The sequence below is a fragment of the Neofelis nebulosa genome, chromosome 14, assembly GCF_028018385.1.
Source record: "Neofelis nebulosa isolate mNeoNeb1 chromosome 14, mNeoNeb1.pri, whole genome shotgun sequence".
NCBI classification, from domain to species: Eukaryota; Metazoa; Chordata; class Mammalia; order Carnivora; family Felidae; genus Neofelis; species Neofelis nebulosa.
The window spans coordinates 63,444,150-63,468,930 of NC_080795.1; the positions used below are offsets into that span (position 1 = coordinate 63,444,150).

Genomic DNA, 24,781 nt, shown 5'->3' on the forward strand with positions numbered 1-24,781 from the left:
CCACTGAAATTACTTCTTACTCCAAAGCCCAGGCTCTGAAATACTAGACCGTACTACCTTTTAAGAAAGAGATGCAATGGCTTCCCAAAACTAAAGCAATCTACTCATCTCAGAAGCCTGCACCTGGTAAGACAAGGTTTTAAACTAAGACCTTTACAATGCTCCAGCATATGACTCGCTGGCACCCATCCACTTCTTAGACATGAGGCTCCAGCCTGTGACCAAATGCTCTTGACACCTCTGGGCAACTTAAATTGAATCAGCTGTGTCACATGCTCCAGAATCTCTGTCTTATCTGTAGCTCTCTCCCAAGTCAATCTTATGGAGCATGATTTTGCAGAGGGTCACATTTAGCCCCTGCCAAAGAGCAAGCAAGTTCCCCAACTTCTTTTTTTAACTTCTCCTAGATTTTCTAGGACATTCTGGAAAGAAAACTACAGGCCCAAAGCAGACCTTTGACTAGGGACCCTTGCCTGCCATTCTTAACACAACTACCAAAGAGTCTACCAATTGTTTTTTCTCTGAAGCCTTTTCCTAGAAGGGAGCAGGCCCACATTCCAGGGTCATTCTTTCAATTTGATAGTTCTGGAATGCAGGAGACACTCTCTAGATAGAACTCAGGGTACACAGCTGTGAATAAGAACGCCCTCTGAGGAACTCCCTGCAGCTCCATAATATCTAATGTTTATGATGTTCAACAAAGTGGTTATGAATTCTTCTACTTTATACAGTGATTTAGAAAAACTCTGCCTCTTCCTCTCTTTAACAGTTTCTGTACTGAAGCAAGGTCCTGTGGTTTTGGTTTTGAATTCTCTCAGTGAATACAGGGAAATCGTTTTACTTATATACCTCTTCTTTGACAAGAATCCTATGTCTCCTCCTCCGTATCATATTTAGATTGATTTTTTTTAAGGCACATAAACTCTGTAGGCTCTTTTTGGGGATGTGGCTAGCAGAGATGAGTAGTATCACCTGATATGTCACAGAGAGGAAGCTATTAATACCACAAGCAAATTGTCTGCCACACTTTGGCAAGAGACAGATTTTTGTGGAAAGACTTTCTTTCCTGCAAAGAAAAGGATGACACAGGAAGTCCCCGGTTTGGGTCAGAATGATCCAGGGTCATCTCGTGTCATCTCACACTTTTGAGTCATGGCTGACTTCTTTCCCTACCCTAAAGAAAGAGGGAAGAAGGTGAAGAATACAATCTGGGACTCTGAGGGCAAGCGTTCTCCATCAGAAACATGATCTATGTAGTTGTCCTATTAGCGAAGAAGAAACAAAGGTTTACCATGGTCTCCAACAAAGATGACATTGACACAGCGATGCAGCTTCAGCTGTTTCAGTCCATCCATTAATTGCCCCACTGTTTTGTCAATTTCCCTCAGAGGATTCGTCATCTGGAAAAAAAGAGCAAATTAGGCCCGGCAGGTTTTTGGGTTTTTTTTTCCTTTTAGTTTCTCATAGATCTTCTACCCCTAGAACATTCTGGAAAGAAAACTTCAGGCCCAGAGGCAGAGCTTTGTCTAGGGAGATCTGTCTGCTGCTCTTAATGGAAATCTGTTCTGATCACTTTTATTTGTATTATTTCAGGAATGTAAAATCTCCCCTCATTCAATCCCTTTTAAGATTCTGTGATACAAAAATATCAGAAAGATAAAGGTAAATTCTTTTTTTTTTTTTAGAGATAAACTGGCCTTTCTAAAATGTAACAATGTTATTTAAATCCAAGAATTTTGAGAGTGAGCAGAAAGTCAGATGGATAGTTTAAGCCTGTTGTTTGCTAGGTGAAATCACATCAGATTTTGAACCATGCAAGACGATGGAGGCTAAGTGAATCAAAAACAGTTGTGAGGTAAAATGGTACCCTTCCATTTGATGCTAAATTAGAACATCACTAATACAATGGAATCCATCTAATGTCTCCAAGAACTTAACTGTCAATGTCTGAGAATAATAGATCCCATAATAGAATCTCTTCCAAGAAACAAGGTTACTAGAAGAATCTCTTCTAAGAAACAAGCTATTGCTTCTCAATTTAGTCCCTTTCAAGCTGATTTTGAGTGAATAAGAATCTACAAGAGTCTTAACTTCAGAAGAAGTGAACCACTGAGCTTGTTCTAGAATTCTTATTGAGCTTAAGGAAACACAAAAACTCAGTTGTCTGAAGATTTACAAATCTTAAGAAATATAATCCATCTCTCATTTTCTTGCCTCCAGTGGAAGATTCTAACAGCATGAATTCTCCCACACACTAGAGACTTCCCTCTCACTGTCATCTCTATGCGATGGAAAGATTTCCAAGAAACACCTCATCAGACAAACACTTGGCTGTACTTCAGGTGAATTTTACAACTTAGCTGCAACCACACACATACACCCAAGATGACTGGTAAGAACAGAAGGGTCTGCATATCATTTTTTATTTCAGACATATAATATTATCCTCCATTAGTGTCTTCTCAGGTGACTCAAGACCTTTCCTCAAATCACATCCTCAGTAAAATCAGCCGTAAACTTGTTTTCCTTCATGGCAGGAGTCAGTATTTCAAATTCTGTCCCAAGGAGTAAGTCACAAGTGAAAAGTCTCAGAATGATATGCGCCAGCATCATCTGAAGGGCTACCACATGTGGAACTAAATGGTATTTGCTTTTGGGAAAACGATGCTTTCTTCTAAGACCTTTGCCTCAACAAAAACATACCAAAAGCATTAATATGTCAATGCTTGGCAATGCCTTATTTTCACCAGACAACTCAGGTGAAATCCAGGACCTGCTTCTCAGTGACGATTTCAGATGGTCATAAGCAAGAGAGTGCCTCAGAGGTACCTGAAGGTTTTGAGAGAAGTGACAACTTCTAACCTCTTCTGAATGTACTGAAAAGAGTCGACGTTATTCACGTCTCTATGAGAAAATACACACAATTCCAACTACCCATTGTTTTCTCTTGCTTTCCACCTCAGCTATTCCCTTGTCTATAACCTAAGACCTTTTCTGGACTCTGAAGGTATGCACCATTAATCTGAGCCAATTTTCTATTGAGTTCGAATTTATATGGTCTTTGAGGAATCCCCTCGCTGCCTTGCTGGATTGTCTCAAGAACCAAGGCTACAAACCATTGTAACCAATTCCATGAATAAGTGCAAGCAAAACCAACAGCCTTCCTAACATTCGTTCAAGCCTAAATGTTAATACTAGGTTTAGGGCGACTGATTCTAAAGAAAGTGGAAGGTTCTTTTTTCCCATCTTGCTGAAAGTTCAGGAGGTCTTCACGTTAGTGTTAACCTCTGAAGTGCCAGATTCTTCTGGACTCAAAGCCAAGAATGACAAAACCAGAGTTTTTCTGAAACATATTCAGCTGATTTTCAAAGCAAGGCACTAAAGAAAACCTTCAACTCAGACCTACCCGCCACAAAGCTTTGGAACAATAGATAAACTTACTTTGTCCTGACGAGTTTCCGCAGCATAATGATCCATCCTATGTAATTTTCTTCTTCTTTTCTTTGGAGGAGCAACTGGTCTTTCCTGTCTCCTCTTAGGGGTAACCTTCCTCTTAGGTCTCTTAGCCGGAGTAAGAGGTGAGCCATAACTACTCTCCTGTACTGGCGGATAGAGATGTCTGGACTCAGAAGTCGTCTGTCCCTCTGGGTCAGATAATAAAGCTCACACTTTGCCATCTTGGGTCAGCAGAGCCTTAGTTAAAAAGACTAAGGCTCCTTAAGTGAGAAAAAGTTGGTAGGAGAAATGATTCATGGAACTCTATAGAGAGAAGCTTCCTAAACCCATCTTGAGGCTTCGAGCAAGAATATAATTTAAGAGAATCTAGTCATGCGGGTTTCTCTTGGGCTAAGGAGACTGCTTGTGGATATACTGAAGGTGACATACAGTTCTGCATTCCATTAAATCCCACATTAGGGAGAGACTGGTCTTTGGTTATGAAGAGCTCTCCATTTATAAAGTACTAGCAGAAAACCAAATAAAATACTAGCCATTTAGTCATTTCAAGGTAGTCATTTCAAGGGATTCATGTAGGTGGCTCCAATTCAGAATCTGATGGATATCTGTTCACACCACCACTATATCAAAGCAAGTGTCACCTTCATTTGCAAGGATTAGGGGAAAATGTTTAAACCAAGGATGGAATGGAGCATAAATAATAAGCAATCCTCCTTGGACATAAATGTATACTTAGACAAATCAGGACTTTCAGCAGGAGAGAGAACTTCCTTCCCAATGATAATTTAGGTTTTCGGTACAGAGGACCTCTAAATCCAAGAGAGAACCATAAATAAAACTGTCTTTTAAAAAACTATCTTGCAAAATTAGGTAAAATGTAAAACTCATCAAGATCTCTTCATCTTGGTACAGATCTCAAGAAAGAGTCTATGTGCTTATACTCTTTCTATACATCTCGTTGTGAAAATCTAGAGAGAGTGGTGAAGGCTGACACAGAACCTGAGTAAGGAAGATAACCTTTGGGACTTCCAAACGCTAGAGAAAAACAGGCCCCTGATTTGCTGATGGTGCAAAGGTGAATTAAAGCAGCAAGCCCTGACGTCTCCCTGGCTGAGTCTCTCTTGGTGGGACTGCTGCTCCAAGAATCATTCAGATGCAGGAAGGGGCAGAAGGAGGAACAATGTTAGTGTATCCAAGAGGGAGGCCATCTGCCATGCCATTTCACCGTTTCCAGAGCAAGCCACTGCAAAGGCACTTCCGTTTCCGCCTCATCCTCTGTCCCTGGCAGAGCAATTGAAAGACACAGCCCCATGGACTCTGGCTTGGTGGTGTTTGTTTTTTTTTTTTTTGTTTTTTTTTTAATGCATCTAGTTTCAGGCAGTTCTCCACGAGAAGAGGAGCAAAAGGAAAAAGACAGTTTCCCATTTCATGGTCACTGAATACATTTCAGCTAGTGCTCAAGTCGGCCCATCAGACACCCAGCCATTTGCAAGAGACCCCACCATTCAGAAGACTCCAAAGGTGAGCCCTTCTGGTTGCAGCAGGTTAGAGGAGCAGCGGGAGAAACAGGATTTAGCCAAAATGAGTTTTCATCCAGTGATTATATTGCACGTACTTCCTTCTTCAAATGTTAGAGGTAGACAAAAGCTAAGATTTCACTGACCAGCCATACTTTAGTCTGACTTTAGAAGATTTAGCCTGAGGTTATTAGGAGGACCGGAGGGAGAGGGGCAAATTTCCCTGCTTTTCAGAAGAATACTTTGCCATCTGAAGGTAGTAACTAGCCAGCCAAAGCTCTGCCTCTAGGCCTGGAAGAGCAGCCGAACGAGGAGTCACAGAGAAAGCACAGGTCAAAGAGAAAAAGATTGCGCCAACAATCAAAAGCAAGCATGTTTCTGAACATTCACCCTTACACTATGAAACCAGGAGCAATAAACCATTTCTTGAAGCTATTAGCCCAAAGTTTGGTCATCTCATTTAAGAGTCTTTGAGAATCGTCCTGGAAAAAGTATACTCAGACAGTAAGCAAATAATGCACAGATTTCAACTTCGTTGTAGCACACAGCATTTTTAATTTTTTTCAATTAAACTTCAAATGCAAGGTATTTTCTCCTTAGATGTAAGTGAAGACATGTTACTGATTTTATGAATAATATTTCCGTTTGTAAAGCCTTTACATGCACACCACATGTATATAACGGATCTACAGGTATATAAACCAATTCGTCTACTACAGAAAAGAGGTTTTGCTGGCTTGTTTTGGTTTTGCATTTTTAAAGCATAAATGGTTTTGTTTTTATTTTTCAGTAGAAATAGGATTCCTAGAACCAAATGAAAAATAGTTGAAATCTGAAAATATCTCTTGCCTTACCAAAAGAAAGTGACCAGGTTACCAAGTTATCGTAACTGAAGATACATTCCAAGGACCTAATTAAGAGTTTTACCCAGGGGATACATGAGAATATCCCAGTTAAAAGGAAGTATTAATACTGAAAAGAACATAGCACTAATACCTTCAAGTCTTAATTCAAAAATTCTAGAAGAAAAAAATCTCTGTATATTTAGGAGTAACCTTGAGCACAGCATCATCATTACAACAAACTAAAGCATCTTATATTACATTCCATTTAGCACTGCTCAGTACTTTAAAAGAAACCTTTCAGTTTATTTCTTGATTAAAACATGCACACAGACACTTTCAAGTACGCAATTACAACTGAACTACACATTCTAGAAATCCAGAGATGTTCATGGATAAAAAACATTGCTGAGCTTTATGACTTTTAAGGAAATCAGGACCGTAAGAGTTATACTTCATCTACATTGTCAAAAGCCAACTTTTGACATGAAGAAAATCTTCTGTATGAACTGAACATGGTTATTAATGACCACTCTGCTTATGTCCTGGACTAAAGGAGAGATAAATGGTTCTATGGGAAGACCCTGGCCCAGGAGTTCTGAGATTCTACCGCTCAGTCCACTTACCAGCCAGGTGACTCGAGCGGCCCCAGTCCAGCTTCTTCCTTTTAAAAGAATGGCTAAACCAACCTCTGGCTTGCCTATGCCATGGGATCTTTTAAGGGATATTATTATTCAAGCAAAGCTGAACTTTTAAATAAGGCACATGGAACTACTTAGGATTTTTTTTTTTAACATTTTCATAAAATGTAGTTCCTTTTGTTCACTTTAGATTAATCTCAAAGAAAGTCATCCTAAAGATAAAACAGCCATGCTTGTTCTAGCAAGAATAAGATTTGTGTTTCATGCAGATGTTTATCTCATTTTATCATTTGTGTTTCATAATCATGCAACACTCGTTAAACATCAAAGGGACAGGAAAAAGAGCATCAGACTTATATAACTTCAATGATTTAAGGCAAACTAAGAATGGTTTCACATAGCCATTAGTTTCCAGTGTTTAAAAAAATCATGACAGAATTGATGTTGAAACATTCAAAAATATTTATGGCTTCTTGGTATTTACTGCCTTTGTTTAGATATACTGGGTTTTGTTCAAAAGTATTTAAACCAACACACTTCTCTGTATTTCCTACTCAATCTTATGCTGAACACAATGAACTTAATTATCACGAGCAGTGTTGTCACAGCCTATTAGAGAATGGAAGGCAGCTTCCATTAACAGAGTTTTTGAAATGATTTTTTTATCCCAAATCAAGTTTTATTGTGTCGATGTAGATCTTACCACACTAGTTAGAAAGAGAGATGGAAAACGTTTTAGATTTGCAAATCCTGTCATGTTTTAAAGTGATCTATGCTGCAACACTGCGAAGATTTCCATTTCCAGACAAATGAGGAACATAACAAAACACAACTATCTCTTTCCCACCTCTGAATTTGAAGTTATACTGGATATTATATAACAGATTGTTTCCAACTAAGATTACTGACTGACTGATAAAAGGGCATTACATTGCTCTGCTAAATAGATTCATTCAATAGTGCATCTCTCTCCATTAAAAATTAATTTCAGGCACCTGGGTGGCTCAGTTGGTTAAGCATCTGACTTCAGTTCAGATCATGATCTAACCATTTGTGAGTTCGAGCCCCGCATTGGGCTCTGTGCAAACAGCTCGGAGTCTGGAGCCTGCGTGGGATTCTGTGTCTCCCTCTCTCTCTGTCCCTCCCCTGTTTGTGCTCCCCTTCTCTCTCTCTCTCTCTAAAAAATAAATACACGGTAAAAATTAAAAAAAAAGAATTAATTTTATTTGGGGGAATAATGGATACATTCATAGTCTTGATTGTGGTGATGGTTTCACAGGTATATATCTATGCCTAAATTGATCAAATAAAGAAGGGTCCAATGCTATAACATATACCAGGTTGATTGCACCTGCTCAGGCTATTAGAGCTACTTAGCTGACCTATCCTCTCTGACTGCATAATCATTGTAACAGAGCTAAAATTCAGTTGTAATGTTTTGTATTGTGCATTTCATCTCCAGATGCCTTTCCACTCCTATCCCAGTGATGGCAAATGCCAACCCTCCCTGATCCTTCACCTTTTGACTAATGCCTTCAGGGATGACATATACTTCTCCTGTGAACACCAAGATTAGGATATGTTTGAATATCAAATCAATCTGAAATGAAATTCTTATAAGAGAAACAGGTATGTTCAAGACTTTTTTAAATGTTTTTAGTCTTGTAGTATATATATAAACCTTGCATATATGAGACACTTTGTACGAGACCTGAAATAAGGTCAGCAGCTCAGGTAGCCAGGGGCACAGGTTCTCCTCAAGCAGATGATAAGCTACTAACCTCAGGGCCAAAAGGGCCATATTTGTGTCCAGAGAAATCAGGTTGTTCCGAATAGAAGGCATAGACTGAAGGCCTACGGGAAAATTGGAAGGTTCAGAATCTCCCTCAAACCACATATAACAAAGAATATCAAGTGTCTCTTCACATTAAGAGAAAATTATCTCAAATCAAGTTAATTAATATCCCAACCACTGTTAGTATTACCATGGAAAATGTCTCTTGTTTTTTTGGGGGGGTAGGAATTCTATTTTTTCCACATCCACTGCCCCCTACACCACCCACACTGTAGTAACCTCCTGGTACCACTCTCAGGGACCAAACGTCACAAAGGATTATCTGAACACATACTCAGGTCTTTGATCTTCAAGATAACAGAGCCCAGTGAAAATTCACATGGACCATGCAGTCTGCAGCCTAAAAGAACAACTCCATTAAAGTGAAAAGTCAGTCTTAATGCTTCCCCGGCATCATTGGGATGCTGCTGGTTCATTTATCAAAGCCAGGAACTCCCTTAACCTCTGCTGTAGTGGCCAGGATTAACAGCTGTAGTCCATCCATGTAATTAAATGCTCCCCAATAGCCTACATCCATTATACCCTTCTTAGGGAAGGTAACGTTCAAGACTGAGAACCATAAAACTTTTAATAATACCAAACCTTGACTGTGCTTCTATTTCACAGCCCATCTAGTTTTCACCCAATTCTAACCTACAATGGAAACAGACTGAAGAAAGGAGAGGTTAAGTCAGGGAGACGGAAACAAATACCTTTCATCGTCTGGCAGGGTGAGCCACTGCAGTATGGTTAAGATTCTCCGCTCATGAGGGATGACTCTGTAGGGTGATAACAAGTAAAGCATGATGTTAGGTTGCATTTCCACAAACTTCAGCCTGATGACTGCTCACGCTGGCACCAGGACCAAGGGCTCTCTATTTACCGCCATTTGCTTTCACATCCTCGTCATAAAAGGCCATCTTTCGAATCAGTGTTTAAACTTCCACTTCCATTTGTAACATATCATATTGCTCAACCTCTGTCATAGAAGGTGAGACTTGAAACTCTCACTCCCAATCAAGTGAGCAACCTGTCTGGCTGATCAGAGATTCTGCTACAGGCAGAAAAGGACCCTGGGCTCAGAAGCATTGCCATCCAGTGAGTAAAGCCATTAGCTATGGCCACCGAGGTTACCAGGACACCTCAATCTGCTTCTTGCTGGTGGTATGACCTCTCTTAACCTCTACCCCACTTTGATCTCTCTGGGCCTCAGTTTACTCATCAGTAAAAGAGAGATAATAGCAAGGCATATGGCACATAGCTTGGTCATAAAGATAAAATGAGACAAAACAGGCAAAGGGCACGTACAGGGCCTACCACATAGTAAGTCCCCCCCAAAAAAAAAACCCAAAAAACAAAAAACCTTTATTTTTATTAATGATCATAATTAGTTATCATTCTATCTCTAAAGACCTATATGACTTTGGAAACATTATTTAATCTGAAACTTTACATTCTTCCTCTATAAAATAAGGGGTTAGGAAAGGTATTCATGAAATTCTCTTCTAGCTTATCAAAATCTATCAAGAATAGGCACCTATAATTATGAGACTGACAGGGTATAATCTTCATCCACAATGACTTTTGTGTTTAAGTCTCATTCCTCTGTTGAAATATAATTACCCAAAATCTGGCACCAGCTTTGGGAGCTCTCAGCTAACATGACGGTACTGTATCCTGGGCTGAGTTTCATTGAGATGCTCACAAGCTGAGCAATGTCTTTATTTATGGGGAAATTGGCTTATTCTTTCCTAACAAGTAGCACGACATGCTTTTCTGCTCCCCCCCAATCCAAGAACAGGCATTAGAGCTTGTTTATGACGAACTCAAACTAAAGCCCAAGTTTAATTGTGGTCAGTAAACATTACTGTGACCAAGAGTGACCCCTCATATGAACTATGTTCCCTGGGTGATAATAGTGTCAGTGTAGGTTCATCAGCTGTAACAGATACACCACTCGGGTAGAGGACATTGATAATGGGGGAGGCTATGCATGTGCAGGGGCAAAGGGGGGCTTAGTAAGTCACTGTACCTTCCAGTTTCATTTGCTGTGAACTTAAAACTGCTCCAAAAAATAAACTCTACTGGAAACTTATTGTGGGATGTTGGGTGAGCCACTTACACTTTTACTCTTGGTGGAGGTGAACAAGAGAAAGCTGGGAGAAAAACCAAGCTCCAGAGCCATGGTGGAAGGCTGGATGGAGCTGGCAGGAGCCCTAATCAAGCAGTTCCTCTCCCCAGGCAACCCCCACCCCCCAAGCCCCACCAACTCTCCTAGATCGGAGCTATGTCCTTCCTCTGGCCCCCTCCCAGTCTAGAACTATCCCAACAGCGCCAGAAAATCATGTTTAACATAAAATGAGTCTTAATGTAAACAAATTTCAAGGCTACTGAATAAATGTGACCCTGTGTATTATAGCCTATAATTGAATTAGAAATAGGCATAGCAAAGCCAAGATCATCACTTAAGGTATTTAATTCATCAGCCTCAGAAATCCTCTGTATCTGAGCAAAATAATTACATATTTAGAATTCTTTCCTAACTTAAAAAAAAAAAAAAAGCCAAATGCAGTAGCCTTTTCATTCTACCTTATTTCACGACCTACCTGCCAGCTGCTTTATTTTACATAATTGCTGTTAAGTCACAGAAATGGACTCTGATGGACTCCCTTGATGCTAATGGAAAAATACAAGCTAATAGATTTTGTGTCGAGCTCAGAACACGCATCCTCTAGCACCTTCGCTGGATGGGGCGTCTGACCAGCAAGGAATAAAAGCATCCACTCTGAGGCTGGAATGCTTGCGTTTGAATGCTGACTCCAACATGTGCTGGTGACTAGACTTTGCCAAGTTACTTAACGTTTCAGTGCCTCCATAAAATGAGGATAACAATAGCTCTTATCTCATAAGGCTCTTTTAAAGATTAAAAGAGATAATACACGAAAAGCACTTAGAACAGTGCCGGGCACACAGAAGTTAGAAAAATGTTAGCTTTTATCATCATGTACTGGATCCACAAGTCCACAGAGATGACACACACACTCATGAAATATTTGTTAAACGTATAACATGTTCAAGGCATTTGTATGAATGTAAATAAAGATACAAAATTCTCCTACTAAAAAGACCATTACGGAGGAGTCGCCATTCTCTTCTTAGAAAGATAAGCAGGGGATTACCATTTTCTGGGCAGGAGCTGAGTATGTGTGTGTCCTAAGAACCAGAGATGAGAACTGTAGATGCCTGAATATCCATTCAAACTGTGACCCTCGGGCATGACATTTCACCTCTCTCGGCCACACTATTCTAACCTTGCCAATGAGGAGCTGGACAAAGTGGTCTCTAACTTTCCTATGAGTTCTACATTATCTTTATGAAATTGCCCAGGAACTAAAAAGACATAGCCCCTAGCCATTAGTGTTTAAAACACAACCCAGAGACAGCACAAACAAATGTGGCAAAGGAACAGTGTGTGTCCAAATGGAAAGGGAATTGGTGCTTGTGTCGCTGTCTTTACCATCACTGTTTGATATAGAATTTGTTCTGAGACCAAGTATGTCAGAGATGGTCAGAAAAAGAAAAAAAAAATAGGAGGGATGGAAAATGAAGGACCAGATGAGGTATTTAGTGTTAAAGGGAACCAATTACCTTAGAACACATATAGCCATTGTATGGTCAATGTTGGAAGAGATGATGTGGACTAGAAAACAAAAACCACTTATTGGTTACTCTCTGTGTACTAAGCACCCTACTAGGCCCTTTAAAAAAGTTAGCTCATTCCATCTTCACAACACCCTATGTTATCGAGGGATTAAATCACTTGTCTACAGCCAGCAATCTATTAAGTGGCAGCACTAGGATTAGAAGCAATCTAAACACTCATACATAAAAGGAATTACTGCTTTTGAACATGAATTGACACACACACACACACAAAATGGAATGGAGCAGCATCAGTACTTTGGAATAGAATACTATCATTTAAAAAGCAAGAATAATTCTAGGTTGCAGTACAGAATCACGTTAAAAATATGGCCTTCCAAGTCTAACTCTGCACCTTGAATCTGGTTTTAAACTTAAAATTTTTCAGAATGTACCATGTGTAGATTCCCTTGACATATATTCCATTAAAAAACTGAAAGTATGACCCTGGTGTGTGTGTGTGTGTGTGTGTGTGTGTGAGTTATAACAAGATTTTTTTTTTAAAGAAAAAAAAAAACAAAAAAAACCTAAATCCAAGTCACTCCTGGAATACAGAGATAAAAGAACAATAGCCTGAGAAGCAAAGCCAAACTAAAGACATCTTTAGAGCACACAAAAGCTACCTTCTTGGAAGTAGTTTGAAATGGGTGGAGAAAATTGCCATTCAAAATCAGAACACTGGGCCTTTTCAACGAAGCTTTGCAGCAGTTTCGGGGGGTAAGGGTGGGACCTAGGTATTAATTATGTTGTTGGCTCCTTTCCGTTCTGCTGAGCAAATATGTTGTGGAACAGAAGAAATCATTTCTGTAAGCATCTATGACAGTCAAGGGTTACAAAAATGTAATGCAGATGATTAAATTGGTAGATCAACATGTCATCTACATGTCATTTCTAACATACCCACACTTATTTCTCAACTCAGACAAGCTCTTTAAAAAATAGGGCGGGGGAGACTTTTAAAGGGTCACTGTCTTAAAGTCACCAAACCCAGTTTCAACGCAGCCCTTCAAATCTGAAAAAGCTACTTTTATTCCTGAATTTGGAGAATATAGATGGTCCCATTCTGGATTAATCTGAACCTGTGATTGCTCTCAGCACACTACTATTATAGAATAGTCAGATTTTTGTTAAGGCGTAAGAGGAGGCAAATATGGAAACAGCTTTAGGTGGTTAAAAAAAAAAAAGATGGAAAGAACATCTCAGTGGGAACAAAATCCCCATGAAAGTTGAAACAGATTCCTTTTCTAACTAAGGAGCCTTAAAAATAATCAACATGTTGACACTTTTATTAGGTAAGTTTCACCTAAAGACTACTTTATGAACATTAACTACTAATCCCCCCATTAGCTCTGTGGGGAAGACAAGTGGCATTTCCATTTTTCTTATTAGGGAAATCCTAGAGTTCAGTGGAAAATGGAGTGGAAACAGAGGCTTCCCCTTGTCTCCTGTCTGGAATTTCCAATCTCTAGACTACTACATCAGCTGTCTGAGACCACACTAGACTTTTAATGTTGTGAACCAAAATAAACATAGTATGTTATAATATATTTATAGAAAATGATAATGCAAACCACAGCAATAAATAGTCCAAGAGAAATATACGATCCTTGGTGGTAAGTTACCAAACCCTATAAATGGACAGAAAAATCTGAAGGATGACAAGAAGGGAAAATCTTCATATTCTATTAAGAAAAGATGGAGGAAAAAGGAGGGAAGACCTCTAAAAAATGATTGGAAGATTATTTTCAGTCAGAAAATATAGAAAAGCTCAAGTGCTTTTGTATTTAACTGAAATGAAATCAAATTGAGTTAATGTTTCATAAACTGATCATAATTGCAATTTTACAAACACTGACAAAATAAAGACAACTTACACAGACCAGAAGAATGTCCCAGCTTTCACCCCTTGCTTGGTGGCTGTAATCCATAGCTAATGAGGAAAATATAAGAGGCTTATAACACGTTCTGAGATTTTTTTCTTCTCAAAGAAGAAAAAAGTTTTAAAATATATTAGATCAGATCTCTTATACTTTACCCACACCCCGTCATAAATTTCACATTATTTGCAATCATTCTCTTTTCACATCTGGAAGTCAGAAGCATTGTTTCCATGAATGTCATTCAATACATTCTCTGCAAAAGCTTTCAAAAGCTCTGCTGTGATTCTGGTGGCATTTTTTAATTCCTATTTCATCTCAGAAGTCTCTTCTGTACCTGTCTTTTCTGATCATTGTTTTGAACATTTCACTTATATGACAGAATTCTGCTCATAAAAGGACCCAGGAGTGGACCATATGTTTCCTGTCCTATTAAAGCCTATAGAGGAGAACCCCAATTTGGTACACAGATGCCAGAATCCTGGAACCCAGCTTTGTCTTGTTTTGTTTTAAGCTAGGTGAATGAGAAGGGGAAAAAAGCTATTTTTTATTTTGGATTTTCCCTTGTGTCTTTTATTTAGCTTTTCAATAAATGGAAATTTAAGAATAAATTCCTGGGACAAGTTAGGTGACCCAAGCATTTCTTTGAGGCTTTTGAAATATTCTTTCCAGCACATGCTGTTGCGAGTCAGAAGACAGGGCAGTTAAGAACCTGAGCTCTGCAACCAGATAGCTGCTGGATTTTAAGCCTCCTCTCTGTCACTTACCAAGTATGCAGTCCTCCAGGAAATGACTTAAGCTCTCCTTGCTTCAGTTTCCTTTAAAATGTAGGTAATATTACCTAGCACATAGGATTATTCTAAGCTTTAATAAGTTAATACATTTAAAGCCCTTAAAGCAGTGTCTTAGCATTTGGTGAACACTAGATCTATTTTAATCTTTATTATTATGCATTGGAAATAAATATAATCCAGTTATTCTAGGAACATTAAAAACAGCTTAAGATGGCCAGTGTCCCATTGAACATAAGTCTGTAAGAACCAACCCTCCACCCCCACCCTGTGCTTTGGGAGGCAAACAGAAAGAAATATATGGCTCATTTGTTGTAAGACCCAAGCAAAATGGTCTAGGAATTGCAGCCAGCCCCTTTTCTGATTTCACTGTATCTAGACTTTCAGAGTGTCTTACCGACTCCAGTGAAAACCTCTGTTTTGGGGGGAGAGGGGATATTTGGAGGTGTGGGGCCTCCAGGAGGTTGGCCATGGATTCAGAAAGGTCTGGTGGCCTGGCCTGGGGGATTCCGCATGGATTCCCAAGCTCCTTTGGAGGGACTAAAGACCCTGAGAGCCCCGCAAAATCACAGCTGCTGCATCTGGCAAGTAAGGAATGGGCAGGAGAGCACAGAGTGACCTCTCAGATTTGAGGAGGTGTGAACTGCTAGAGAATGTCATCTGCATGGGAGAGGTGGTTCCTCCTTCCATGGGGATGGGTCAGAGATATGAGGATCTCAGCCCGCGGACAAACTGCCATGGACACACAGGCCAACCAGGGTTCAAAATGTGTCCATTTGTTCTTTTTTTTTTTTCTTGGTTATCACATTTATTTAAATGGCTGGGGGGGGGGATGTCCTTTAGCTTAAGTATTTTTGAGTTATCTGCAAATCATTTCAGGAGTGGAAGAATCCTTGGTCGTTTCTTAATATCAAAATTTACACAGAGTTCTCTTTATAATGTCTCTGCATTTAAAAAGGCAATCATAAGAAGTCTCCTATATTCCACACACGACAAATTCTTTGGTTCAGCCAACTCTTAATGGAGGGTAACTAGTACACCATCATCTCCCCAAAGAGCATCGGAATATTCTGATATTTTCAAAAATATTTTGTTGATTTAAACATCCCTTCGTATGTTTCCTCATCAATTTCTATAGTAGTCACAGTTTCCTCTGCATCTCCCAATGTCATATTTAAATGCTGACCATAAGCATGTACTCTGCCTCAAAGCTCTCTGTCGTTTCTCATTTTCACGTAAATTCGCTCATCCATGCTGAGCCTGATGAGATCCAGGGGCTCTTCTACAGGTCTGGCAGTTTGTTGCTGGTCCTTGTCATCCGCCATGTTTCAAACCCTGTACCCTTTCCCACCTCTCACGAGAGAATGCGAGCCCCGTGGTCTCTGGAAATGAGGGAATGCAATGTGCCGGAAAGTAAAAAGAAATTTGCTATGCACGGTCTTGCTTTGTACAGTTTTCATTGGTCATTTGAGGCTGGGGCAGAGCTCCAAGGGGCGGGGGAGTAGGCTGGGCCTATAAGGAAAGAGCGTGGCCATGCCTCTCCATCCAGCACCTCCACTGTTAAAGAAGATGCACTCAGACTAAATGCTGGACATCCTGCAGGTGCCTCAAAACTACATCAGATCCCAGAGAGACCAGTTTCTTATATTAAGTGATCTATTTCTATACTTATTTTAATTTCAGAGATTCAAATTTAGCGTATTCACATCCAAACAACTTCATACAAAATCTAGGGCCTTGATATTCACAAGGAAGTTGTACTAGGCAATAGTTGGCAGTTATGAGATGTAAGATTAATCTGGGGTTTTCTAATGGAAAATTTTAAATGCAGTTTTGTCAAATGATGAGCCTGCACTTTCTAAAGTTATGCTGTGGAATATATGCTGATGTTGGCATTATCTGGACAACAGGAAGCCCTATGGGTAAATTTTAGTTCCATAAGGCTTACGAGAAAAGTTCACCAGAAGGGGTCCTTGCGGTGCTATAAGAAAAGTGCATTGGAAGAGAGGGTGGCAGAAGTGGGTGTGCTAAAATTTTCCCAATGGCAAAGTCAGGATCATTTGTTCTTCGTACTTTTCTGAACTTCTCAAACTTTTTACAATGACAATTAAAATCTTTGTCATCAGAAAAAAATTAGCCAATTGTAAAAAGCAAGTGGACCACAAAGACAATAAGAAGGTAAAAAAAAAAAAAAAAAAAAAAAAAAAAAAAAATATATATATATATATATATATATATATATATATATATATATATTTGAGTGCTTGGGTGGTGGGTGGCTCAGTTGTTAAGTGTCCAACTCAGGTCATGATCTCACAGTTCCTGAGATAGAGCCCTGTGTTGGGTTCTGCGCTGATAGCACAAAGCTTGCTTGGCATTTTCTCTCTTTCTTTCTCTCTGTCTCTGAAAATAAACTTTTTTTAAAAATTTCATTTCTTCTCCAAAAAAGAAGCAAAACATTCTTCCTGCTTTTTTTTTTTTTTTTAATGTTTGCTTATTTTTGAGAGAGACAGAGCACAAGCAGGGAAGAGGGAGAGAGAGAGAGAGGGAGACACAGAATCTGAAGCAGGCTCCAGGCTCTGAGCTGGATGCAGAGAGAGCCCGACGCAGGGCTCGAACTCACAAACTGTGAGATCATGACCTGAGCTGAAGTTGGACACTCAACTGAGCCACCCAGGTGCCCCATCTTCCTGCTTTTTGATATGAGTCATGTTGACTATATTTTATAAAAGAAAAATGGGAGCACGGTCAGAAAAGTGCAAAAAGTGAACAAATGAGAGAATATTTAAGACTAAAAAACACTTTAAAACCTCAAACAAAAGGACCGTAGCAGTAATGAAGCCATTCTGTCAGGGTCTAGCAAATGGTAGGAGATTGAAACATAATGTTCTTGGGTTATCAGATCATAAGTAGCTATAAAACTTCCCTTGTAGTCATGCGTATACATTATATTTCTGAGCTCAGAAGTTAAATCTAGTAATTACACAGAAAAAAAAAAGGCACCAAAACTTTGGTCTAAAAACAGAAAAGTGAAAGCAAGCCTCTGGGGCTATTTAAAAGAGAGAGAGAGAGAAGTTCCTAGTTCCTTGTTAATTCAGAGAAATGGGAAATCAGTATTTCTCTGAATTTGAATGTAAAATAAATTTCCTCACAGACTGGTAAAACAGCACAACTAAAATAACCTGACAAGACCCTGGGTTTGGATTTCCCACCTTTAATGCCAACGTTTCTCCATTGCTCTGCTTTATCTAGAGGCAGTTTTCAATATTTGTGTCTTACATGCTGTATTTTGAAGAGGGGACAAGTGGGTACATCATTATACCTACTTGATATGTTATCAGGAATTTTTTTTTTTTTTTTTATAAAAGCTGTCTCACTGGAATCAGAAGGATTTAACTGTGAAATCCAATACTTTCTGAAATGAAAGTATGCTGCTGTGGGAGGAGGGGGAGAAGTTTTGAAAAAGAAAACAAGCAAAAAACATTTTTCAAAAACATGAACTACAACCGTAGTCTTTCTAGCAGTTCTTTGCAGGGAAATTATTCCTTTGCATTCAAAAGCATGGAGCCAGGATACATAGAATTCTGGGAAGCCAGAGGGGTGGATGGGGCCATAGCAGATGCTGGAATAAATCATTCACTGAGATTCAGGAGTGGGTTTGCAGCAGAACAGACTGTGGGCGTGGGTGGCTCTTCGCAGGCGGTTAGGGCCAGAAGAAGGTGAGTGATACAGTACAGGATAAAAACCAGGCGTCAGAGAGGGTGCAGTGCAATTCAAGACACAGTAGTGGGACACCTAACTGTGTCAGGCTGTGGGTTAGGGACTGAGAAAAAAGAGATTCTACCCCCAGGGGACCCACAGACTAAAGCAGATACGTGAATAATTTCAAAAATATATGGTCGAATTTATGACAAATAATATGAAAACCCAAAGGAGGGTCTCTGAGCTTAGCCAGGGCTGGGGGAATTTAGTGACTACCTAGGGACAGAGACTTCAACTGACATTTGAAAGGCTTATAAATAATTATGAGTCCAGTAGCAAAGTGGCCACGTGAGCATTTACAGCACTCTAAATACAGAGCAGAGTCCATCTTAAATACATTAATACAGTAAAAAAAAGAACAAAACCAGATTTATAGCAATCTAGGGAAAAGAAACAAAGGGTAAAAGAATAAAGGGTACAACTTTCCTTAAAAGAAAGCAAAACCACCCACTAGCAGGTTAATAAAATAGACAGGAAGAGGGGGAGGCAACCACTTGCGCTTTGCATCAAGGCATCCCTTTGACCTGGAAATTCACTTCTGTTCTAATGTCATTCTTCTCTTTGCCGTCTCTTTCTCCAACATGCCATTGTTCTTGTATTTTCACACTACTGTAATTCATGAGGATGGTCTCAGGAACAACTCATTGCATCACCAACACTGGCAGAAACAACTGTAGGCTAAGCAGCTTAAGGAATGATAAGAATGCCTCCGTTTCTCTTAGAAATGCCCTGCTCTGGAAACTGTGGCTTTAGAGAACTTGCATGATGGTGGGGTGTTGGACTTTTTTTTCTCAAATCTCCATGTTTCGTGCACCCCGTGGAGTCTCATTCATTCTCCACTTTGCTGGGTCCAGATTGAAACTGAACGGGGAATTTCCCACTGAGATACCTTACTATCAGAAATTGCACGATTAGAGCAGAGAGATTTTTCAAAGAAACAAACACACTTAAGGAACTCCAGGAAGAGTACAGAACATAATTTTGTAATTGGAAAAAAGTAACTACAACTGTAAAGCAACAATGAGAGGAATCCCATAAAAATATGTATGAGAAATGTGGCATCATAAAATGAATAACAACTTTTAATAGCACATTCTGAAGATTAACAAATTAAAAGCAGACTTGAGTTTGCTAAAATGGCTATATCAGTGTTAAAAAAAATGTGAGGGGTGCCTGTGTGGCCCAATCAGTTAAGCATCTAACTCTTTAGTTCAGCTCAGGTCATGATCTCATAGTTGTGAGATCATGCCTCACATAGCACTCTACGGTAAGCGTGGAGCCTGCCTGGGATTGTCTCTCTCCCTCTCTCTCTGCCCCACCACTGCACTCATGCATTCTCTCTCTCTCTCTCTCTCTCTCTCTCTCAAATTAAATAAATAAACTTTAAAAATAAGGTGAAATTAAATTATAGAAATTTTTTTTGGAAGCCTAATGGTGAGATTCAAATTGTCAGATGGGACACTATACAAGTGCCTCACCCCATCTATTAAATTTCAAACTAGGATAAGAGTGGTTCTTGTTTACCTTTTAATCTGGCTCCTTTATTATTTAGCCAAATGTCTTTCATGCTTTAATCATTCAGTAAAAATAAGTTAAGTTTAATGTAAATACCTAAGGTTTTTATAAATATTTTCTCTACCTCAATTATTTTTTTCACTGGTGATTTTGTGAAATGTATAAACCTCTGAGAGGATGAGATAAATGCTTGAGAAATATTTATTAAGGCTCATCTTTTCTTATAATATTTATAGTTTCTTATACTCTTATTCTGTAGTTCTTAGAGTTTCTGTCCATATGTTCTTCTTCTATGCCAAATTTCAGTAAGATGTTTTTAAATGATAGCTACTATGTTCCTTGAAATTCTTGTGGTGTCCTCTTGTTCGAGAAGATAGAAACACAAATCAGTTTCTCTCTAAATCTCTGTCAACACTAGGAAAATACTGAACTTGGTCAAATCTATCAACTTTGAGAGTTAGTTGGGAAACAGGCAAACAGGATTGAAACAGAGACTTCACTCCATTGGGCAAGTTAACAGCATTGCCTCTGCTCTGCTTCTGCAGAAATTAATGAAGATGTGGACTCATCTTCTGAGTCCTGCCAACCTAGAGGGAAACTAAGGTCAACACTTGGTGTAAGGTGATCCACTTTGATAAAATTACTATTTGTCTCTATATCCTTTGTGGTTCTTCAGGCAAGTTTGCTTCCACGACAAAATTAATATAAAAAACCAACTAATAATAATAGCTTGAGAGAACTCTAATTTCAATCATTGCATTTACACGTAAAATGTCCCTCTATCATAAACTTTATGAAATCCACCTTGTAAACAAATTTTACTATGCTCACAATTTAGGTCATCACAGACTTCTGGGAGTCCAGCCTGAATGAAGACAGAAGAATCAAAACCTCTACTATAAAGAAATACTTCTGCAGACATACAAGAAGTATTCCAATGTTTGTTTGTTTATGAAAAGCCCATATTTAACCTTGCATACTTCTTGGTTATGAATCTTTTTTTTATCACAAATGACCTTTTATCAAAGAGCATTACCATTTTTCTCTTACTTTATATTCTCCATTTTGCCCATAGATTGCAGCAAACATTTCCAGCTGTGGGACCGTTTAGGGATAGTAGATTCATGGGTATATGCAGACACTGGTCACTCTCTTTGCCATAGCAGACTGCACAAAGGCGGGAGCCTCCAATCAGAGTCGACACGAGGTGGAACCATTTGCCGTCTTTCTCCTACATGCGTTTCAATGACTGCGCGTACGGGGCTGTGCTCCTGTGGAGATTCTGACCCTTCTACCCAGGGTCGTGCGCACTCGGTTCAATTCTGCACATTCAACAACTATGGCCTCATGTTGCTATTTTGCTCATGTCTGACCAAAGCAAGTTGCCCAACCATACAAACAGTCATAGGAAAAATACTATGTAGAAAGCCATCTACATCCCTTTTTACTTTCTGCCCACCCATCGGAGCTGAAGTAAACAGGATGAGTTCTTTCAAAGTATTAATTTGCTGGTCCAAAATTAAGGTATAATTCCACTTACATGTAACTTCCAAGAATTTCAAAAAACGGATTAAACAAAAGAATTTATGAACTTACTGTGGGTTTCATTGTTGAGTTCTTTTTTTTTTTTTTCTTTTCAGCAAGCTTCCCTGTTTCTATTCATATGGCACCTGAGCTAAAATTTTGGGGTAGTCATAGTCATTCACTTCTCTTTTTCATTGTACCCATAAATCTGGTAAATCAGTAAGATAGGACTATATATTCCTTCCTCAAAATGTTTCTGAAATTCAGCCCCCTGTCACCATTTCCATCACCACCTGCCTAATGAAGACACTTATCACCTCACACTTTTATAATCATAACCTCACCTACACACACACACACACACACATAGACATATGAACATATATATGTACACACATTATTTATGCATGTGTGTAATAGGTATACACACATACATAAATACTGTATATACATATATGGATATATATACATATTGTGTGCACACATATACACATAAATATTATGTGTACACATATATATAAAATACCAAAAGACAGAAACATTGCCAAGTATGAGGAAATTTTAGGCATCTTTTTTACAGGTAACAAATTTGGGGATGAAATGTTTCAGCGCACAAATACACACATAAAAAGTGCAAAACTTACCGGTTGACCTCCCCACCATCTATGATTAAATTTCTCTCGCCCTCGCAGATGGAAAGTGGCATCAAATACAGGATCATACATTGAATTGCCAACAATTCCATGTGATTCCGGATACAGTCCCTTTGTGTAAAAGCAAATTTATTGTTAAAATAACAATGTAATAGTCTGTACCTGTTTGATCTATCATAAATTTTTTTGTCATAGGAGGCTTTATAACAATATTTAATTTCCAAATTTATATAAGATATATAGAGACTTTATATATGTCTGAGCAAACATAAGTATTATCTATGGACTAATTATAAGCTATCTGAGAGACTTAACATGATTGTAAGAAATTTAATATTTGGGTTTTTTTCCGGGGCGCCTGGGTGGCGCAGTCGGTTAAGCGTCCGACTTCAGCCAGGTCACGATCTCGCAGTCCGTGAGTTCGAGCCCCGCGTCAGGCTCTGGGCCGATGGCTCGGAGCCTGGAGCCTGCTTCCGATTCTGTGTCTCCCTCTCTCTCTGCCCCTCCCCTGTTCATGCTCTGTCTCTCTCTGTCCCAAAAATAAATAAAAAACGTTGAAAAAAAAAAAATTAAAAAAAAATATTTGGGTTTTTTTAACTGTTGCAATTTAATAAGATGACAATAATTTTCATTACAGTAAATTAACTTTGAGATGGAAATTTACTTATTGCCTCCAAAGAAGCTTCTACTTAAAATACACTCTTCCTTTTCCTTAAGTTCTATTTCTATCCCAGAACCCCTCAAATCAATCATAATAGTAAAATAAATAGAGCTGCCTGGGTGGCTCAGTCGGTTAAGCATCTGACTTCAGCTCAGGTCATGATCTCACAGTGTGTGAGTTCGAGTCCCGCTTCGGGCAAGCTCAAGCCCCTCATGGGGTGAGCCCCACTTCTCTCTCTCTTTCTCTCTCTCTCTCCTTCTCTTTCTCTCCCCTTGCTCACTTGTGCCCTCTCTCTCAAAATATAATGATCATCATCATAATAATAAAATAAACAAATTACGTTTTTAAAGAAGAAAGCAAGATAGGATTGGGAGTATCTACAAACGAAAACAGAATGGCCTTGAAGTCAACACTGTTATTTAAAAATTCCGAAAATACACAATAGATCTTGTGGTATTTGAGAGAGGTTTAATGTACGTGCTCCAACAGAACTGCGCCTGGAAAAAAGTGTTCAGTTTTGAACCTGCAGTGAAGTTCAGTCGTCCACACAACTGTAAAAGACATTTACTGGGAACGACTCACGCAGACAAGATAGAAAACGAAAAGATTGTCTTTACACATTAAGAAACATGTTTTTGCGAATCTCCCTTTAAGTCACTTCAGGATGAGGTCTACATCCACACCCTCGGAATCTATATTATTTGAAAAAATACTTACAGTGGCCAAAGTGTATAAGTTAGGGAAAGTTTTTGTTGGGTACACGGGCCTCATGTAGGGAGAGTGTGTGCCGCAGGACCCTAGGAACAGAATTTCAGATGTTAGGACAAGAGGACCAGCAGGAGCTACCTCACGTGTGGGAATCCACTTTATAAACTATCAAAGACTTGTGTTACCTTCACTCTCGTATGATAAAACACATCTAAAGCCGCGTGTCCGTAGCTCTGTCAAAGCCCACAGCTAAGCATTTACTGTGCAGACCACGAATACTGACGAGAATACAGCATGAAAATGACTTACTTAGCTTTTCAATGTTAGGCATGACCTTGCTGCCTTTCTTCATGTAGGATGCTCGGAAACCATCCACAGAAAAGATGATTAATGGAGGGCGAACAAACCTTAAACAGTAACATATTCCACTTTAGAAAACTTGCTGCTATAAAGTGTCCATTACACCTAGTCATTCTCAACAATTGGGACCAGGAAATTTCCAAGATGAAACTTCAAATGAGGATATCCATACAAGCCTGGGCTTCCGGCCACGTCACATTTGTGATGACCAAAGTCCAGAGTTAAATGACCAAGATCATAAAAGGGCCAGGCAAGGGACCGGACTCCAGATTTCCCCTAATAGACTTTCTCCTCTGTTGCCTCTCGCATTGCAAACAAGGTTGTTCACAGGGTATAAAGTTGCTATATTTGCCTGGAATATGTATTCTCCCATCTGCTGCCTGGAAAACTCTTATGCATTCCTTGAAATCCAGCTGAAGGCTTCCTCTTCTATAATGTTAGTTGTTCACATGTTTCAATTCCTTTAAAATATTAATTCATACCTCTTTTGCCATTCTTTGTATCTTATTTATCTTTCCATTTTGTGGACCTATAGCAGGGCTTCAATAAATATATTTATCAGACACATAAATGAATGGATGACTGAAGTAAATGAATATGAAATTAATAGCCACAGTACTCCTGTCACTGGAACTAAAACTTATAAAAGAATTCTTTTAGATTTGATCCTAAAATAACTTTAAAAATAATTAAAATTGTCGAAGATCTTTAAAAAGTTCATCAGTAAAGGACCTGACTATCCATACCCATCTAGGGCAGAATCTGATGAAATGTGAGATTCACATTTGTTACATTCTTTTGTCCTTTGTTATATTCTGAGGATGTAACTATTGAGTCAGACCTAAGAATACTAAACTAGGTGCAAAACTTTTTCTGATAGCTTGAAGATAACTCAGCAAGCACCGGCTTGAGTTTATTGGAAGCCACATGATAAATGA

At 39.0% G+C, this 24,781-nt stretch overlaps 1 protein-coding gene across 10 annotated transcripts in view; it reads right to left on the reverse strand.

Moving 5' to 3' along the window:
• The window catches only part of ENPP2 (ectonucleotide pyrophosphatase/phosphodiesterase 2), a 112,211-nt gene that overhangs the window by 36,691 nt on the left and 50,739 nt on the right, over positions 1 to 24,781 (reverse strand). For 6 of the 10 annotated variants that reach the window (XM_058698915.1, XM_058698914.1, XM_058698911.1 and 3 more), the window contains exons 6-13: positions 23,793 to 23,890; positions 23,493 to 23,572; positions 22,106 to 22,225; positions 13,867 to 13,922; positions 9,004 to 9,069; positions 8,238 to 8,310; positions 3,442 to 3,597; positions 1,292 to 1,400 (exon numbers count right to left, since the gene is read on the reverse strand). In XM_058698915.1, coding sequence (XP_058554898.1) covers positions 1,292 to 1,400; positions 3,442 to 3,597; positions 8,238 to 8,310; positions 9,004 to 9,069; positions 13,867 to 13,922; positions 22,106 to 22,225; positions 23,493 to 23,572; positions 23,793 to 23,890 — 758 coding nt within the window. The remainder of the gene's footprint in view (positions 1 to 1,291; positions 1,401 to 3,441; positions 3,598 to 8,237; positions 8,311 to 9,003; positions 9,070 to 13,866; positions 13,923 to 22,105; positions 22,226 to 23,492; positions 23,573 to 23,792; positions 23,891 to 24,781) is intronic. The other 4 variants (XM_058698919.1, XM_058698917.1, XM_058698918.1 and 1 more) reach the window with 1 other exon arrangement.